General features: G+C 38.0%; 1 protein-coding gene across 1 annotated transcript in view; it reads right to left on the bottom strand.

The window, feature by feature from the left end:
* impg1b (interphotoreceptor matrix proteoglycan 1b) overlaps positions 1–5226 on the bottom strand; it is a 34344-nt gene that overhangs the window by 17946 nt on the left and 11172 nt on the right. The window contains exon 3 of the mRNA XM_037695338.1: positions 122–337. Coding sequence (XP_037551266.1) covers positions 122–337 — 216 coding nt within the window. The remainder of the gene's footprint in view (positions 1–121; positions 338–5226) is intronic.

Below are 5226 nucleotides of genomic sequence, written 5' to 3'. Positions count from 1 at the left end.
GATTTGAAACGAGCAACCATCATCCATCTCAAACACCTTTTAGTGGCGTGACACGTGCAGTTCAATATAAAACTGAAAGAGCGTTGCAGAAAACCTGAAAGCCTGTTTGTTGTGAGCGCACCTCGGAGTTTGTAAAAGGCCCGGTGGCTGCCGATCACGGCCTTCACCGTGTCCTGGGGGCACACTTTGACTCCCGTCGAGAAGAGCGATGACCTCTTGACCCGACGTCCATCCTGCTCCGCTCTCACGTTGGCGGCGTGTCCGACGGGCCGGGACGCCTCCAGAAAGTGTCGGTACTTTACATCCCTGAGTCCGGAAAAACCGTAGCTATGATGCTCTGCATGTGTTAATAGGAGAAGAAGAAAAACAACAAGAGTTGTGTTGGAACGTTTGAAGATTTTCTCTTTAGTTTTTTATTTTTATGGCTGTCATGTTTGTGTCAGCGCTCTCAGTTGTTTTTATGAATGATGAGGATAATTACCAACCTAACACAAAGCTAGATTTGCACAGCTTGCACTGAATGGTCTGTATTTAGGGACATACTGTGCATGAATTAGAGAAAATGTTTTCTGTTAAACTGCAGTTTGTTTCTGCATCATCTGCAGCCCTAAACATTCCTATTGCTCATAAAAATTCAGTTTATGCTAAATTAGAGTTTGTTTCATTGTAAATTACAGCCATGAAAGGCAGGAGCTCATGTGTTTGTGTCTGTTAGCAAAATATCTTGTGAACCACTGGATAAATTTTAATGAAAGTCCCAGTTGAGCATGAACCACTTTGGCTATGGCTGCCTCAGAGGAGTCGACGGAAGAGAGGGGGGGTGGGGGGGTGGGGGGGACCATCTTATCACCAGCAAACTGGTTGGTCCACTATGTGAGTGTGCTGCTTGTGGGACTGAGTTTGTTGTGGCTCCTCGGACTGATGAAGTTCTTTGGATGAAGGATGAAACGTCTCAACAACAACAAAAAAGAAACCATCCAGATGACCTGACTGAATTTTGTTGGAAAGTCCCAGAAATTAATTAAGGGATGCACCTCTACATCTGATTAATTTATGGAGCTAGCCTGATTTATAGTGGCCGCCACAGCTAATCAACTTCAGCAAAAATAAATCTGTTATTTTTAATTTTTAATGAAAGTGACAAAGAGGAAGGACAAAGAGGAGATATATGGATGCAGTTAGAGAGGACATGAAGGTAGTTGGAGTGAGGACAGAGGATGCAGAGGACAGAGTGAGGTGGAGGAGGATGACTCGCTGTGGAGACCCCTGCAGAGGGAAAAGCCGAAAGAAGAAGAAGAAGAAGTGAAATTTGGTATTGTTGTAGCTGATGGTCATGAAAAACATTAAACATTAACAGATTGTGTGAGATATTCATTTAAAATATTTGTATTTATTGTTTGAGTCAACCTTCTGTTAGCAAAATGTTTCAAAACCCAGTGAATGAATGCTTAGCAAACTCAACAAAGTCAACCAACTAGTGTATTTCTATAACTGATTAACTTTAGAAATTAACCTGATTCAAGATGGCTACCACTTCTAATAAAACAAAGGAGGTGACCCCACCTCACTGAACAACTATTGACCAATCTCTAAACTCTGCATTTTAGCCAAGGTTCTAGAAAAACTGATGAACTCTCAAATCAAAAATTACCTGGACTCATTTAACATCTTACCTCCACATCAATCTGGTTTCAGGAAACAACACAGCACAACCACTGCTTCACTGAAGGTTCTTAATGACGTTGTTGAAGCACTGGATGCTAAGGATTATTGTGCTGCACTTTTCTTAGACCTGTCTAAAGCTTTTGACACTGTGGATCATAACATCTTGTGTCATAAACTCTCAGAAATCGGTTTCTCAGAACACACTATTGGTTGGTTCTCTAACTATCTCTCAGACCAGAGGCAATGTGTTCAACATAATGGTACTTCCTCCAGTTATTTAACAGTCAACAATGGTGTACCACAAGGCTCAGTCTTAGGACCCACCCTCTTTACAATCTACATACATAATGTAGGTAAAAACATCCCTAATGCATCCATACATTTCTATGCTGATGACACAGTTGTTTATTGCCGAGCTAAAACTGTTGCTAAGGCTTTCCAGCTTTTGAAATCTGCATTCAACATCATCCAGACACAGATTTGTTCACCTCAAACTTGCCGACAAAACCAAAGGGATGCTTTTTTCAAATAGGAAGTTGGTCCCAGCAGTTCTTCCTCCGATTTTATCCTCAAACGGTGTCCCCATTGAGTTTGTTGATTCCTGTAAATATTTGGGTATCTTGGTTGACTCACATCTCTCTTTTAAGCTCCATGTGGAAAACTTGATAAAGAAACTGAAAGTTAAACTGGGTTTCTTTTTCAGAAGCAGATCCTGTCTAACCCTGAATGCTAGAAAACGCCTTGTATCTGTGACTTTCCTTCCCTCCATTGATTACGGTGACATTATTTACATGAACGCTCCTACAAGAACCCTGCAGATGTTGGATGCTGTCTATCATGGTGCACTAAGATTCATAACTGGCTGTGATTATCGTACCCACCACTGCACCCTGTATTCACTGGTTAACTGGACATCATTAACTTCACGCAGGCTCTCTCACTGGTACATTTTCATCTTTAAATCACTTCTTGGTCTGCTGCCTTCATACATCTCCTCCTACATGTCTCTGTGTGAGTGCAGCTACAGCGTGCGCTCTCAGAACATTATTACCTGCAGTGTTCCCTCAATGAGGACTGAACTAGGCAAAAGGGCCTTCTCCTACTCCGCTCCTGTTTCCTGGAATATCTTACAAAAAGATTTGAAGCTCTCGACCTTGACCTCTCTAAGTGGCTTTAAGAATCTGTTGGACTCCTGGCAGGGACCAATGCAGACATGTTCCTGTTTTTAGTTTTCTACGTTCGCCTTAGAATCTAGCTGTTTTTTTGTTACCTTTTTCTTTTAGCCATCCTATTTGTAAAAAAAAAAAACAAAAAAAAAACTGCAGTATGACTTTTTATAAATGTTTATTGTTGTTGCTGTTGTCCATTGTTGTCATCTTTCTTTGTTGAAATCAGGTCTCTCTTGTAAATGAGTCCTCGAGGCTCAATGGGATTACCTGTCGAAATAAAGGTTGAATGAAATCTTTATTTACAAGTTTACTTCAAATAAAACAATCTAAAAAATACACATTGAAGAACATATCAAAGAAAGAAGAAAAAAGGAAGCAAACAAAAATAATAAAAAATTAAATAAAAATAAAAACTACAAAGATAAATAAATGCGAGTTACAAAGTTAAGTTGTATTCATTACTGATATTTTTTGTTTTTATAGCCTTTTTGTTATTTGAGTCTGAGACCGAGTCAAGATGCAGTTTTACATCCATTACAAAGAGAACAAAAAAAGGTTTCCTATGCGTTATTTTACTTTTATGGATATGGAACTTAGTAAGAAACAAGATCAGATTGATCATAAAGACGTGAGAGGAGTCTTTCGTCTTGAAATCTAGGATACCAAACAGAACATTTTCAAAACAGAGAAGGAAACCTGGTTGGATATTATTGGATATCAGAGCAACAATGTCCTTCCAAAAGTTCTGTGAGTATGTACACTTCCAAAAAAGATGAACAGATGTTTCTGGATAAAGCTTACAGAATGAACACGAAATATCAATATCAGCTTTGTATTTCTGAAAAAAGTGTTTGGTTGGATGAAATTTATGAATTAATTTAAAATAAACTTCTTTGACTTTACTAGTGAGGGGGGAGAAAAATGTGGGAGAGACCAAACTTTTTTCCAATTAAGATTCTGCACAAAGGTGTTCCAATAGGAAACACAAGATGGAAATGAAACCAGATTTTCTTGAAATAAAGAACGGATTTTGGAACTGACGCCTTTTAGTTGAACTGAGAAACAGAACGTACCAACAGCAGACTGCTTAGGGTCAGGAGGACTCATAGACTGGATAGAAGAGAAGTCAACATCTTTAAACAACATGAGCAAACCAGATGGGAGAGCATCAAAGACAATACTATATTCTCTTGGAGCGACAGGAACTTTGTACTGAGTAAGAAACTCTTCATAGCTATAAAGAAGACCTTTGTTATTAAATAGCTGATTAACTTGAATAATACCATAGTTAAACCATTTCCGATAAAATAACGACCTGTTTCTGAATATTATGTTAGAGTTGTTCCAGATGTAACATCTCTGCAGAGAAAAATTATGTTTATGGATAAGGGACCAAGCTAAAAGTACCTGTTGGTGGAAGTTGGAAAGCTTAGTGGGTATTTTGGGAATACTGTATTTACAAAGGAGAACAAACTCTAAACCGCCTAAATGTGAAAAGACATGCTGTGAAATGAAGTTCCAGATAGACTTTGGGTTTTTAAGATAATTTTTGATCCATTTTATTTTAAAAGTGTTATTAAAGGAGTCAAAGTTAATCAAATGTAGCCCACCAGACTTATCATTGTTTAAGACGACAGATTTACGCAAATAATGTGTTTTGTTTTTCCACAAGAAGTCGGAGAGCGTTCAGTCGTCAGATTTACAAACTGATTTATCAACATAAAGAGACTGGGCAGTACAGGCCAGACGGGACAATCCTTCTGTTTTAGTGAGCAGGACTCTACCTCTCAGGGACAGATCCCTTTGTAGACAAATGTTAAAAACCTTTTTTGACTTTTCAAGGACAGGAGTGAAATTAGCAATATTTCTGTTTTTACTATTCTTAATGATACTGATACCCAGGTATGTTACAGAATCTTTGACAGGGATGCCACAAATAGAGGAGTGTGTGCAATTATTCACTGACAACAGTTCACACTTGTTAAGATTAAGAGACAGGCCAGAGGCCTTAGTGAAACAAGAGTTTTATGACAGTGAAGACGACCTGGATGAGAAGGTGAAACACAAACACACGCTCATACAGTCTTGATTCCAACTGTACCTTCTAGTCAAAAAAGCTCGTAGAAAGTTTTAAATTGTACATTTTTTCTTTACCTCATTAGGAACACAAGCAACTTGTTTTTTTTTTCAGAAGTGTCATTATCTGCTTCTATTGTCTGTGTACAGGTGCTGGTCATAAAATTAAAATATCATGAAAAAAGTTCATTTATTTCAGTAATTCCATTCAAAAAGTGAAACTTGTATATTATATTCATTCATTACACACAGACAGATATATTTCAAATGCTTATTTCTTTTAATGTTGATGATTATAACTGACATCTAATAAAAA

Source organism: Nematolebias whitei, chromosome 21 (assembly GCF_014905685.2).
Source record: "Nematolebias whitei isolate Nwh7 chromosome 21, NemWhi1, whole genome shotgun sequence".
Lineage (NCBI taxonomy): Eukaryota > Metazoa > Chordata > Actinopteri > Cyprinodontiformes > Rivulidae > Nematolebias > Nematolebias whitei.
This window is presented reverse-complemented; position numbering and strand designations above follow the sequence as displayed.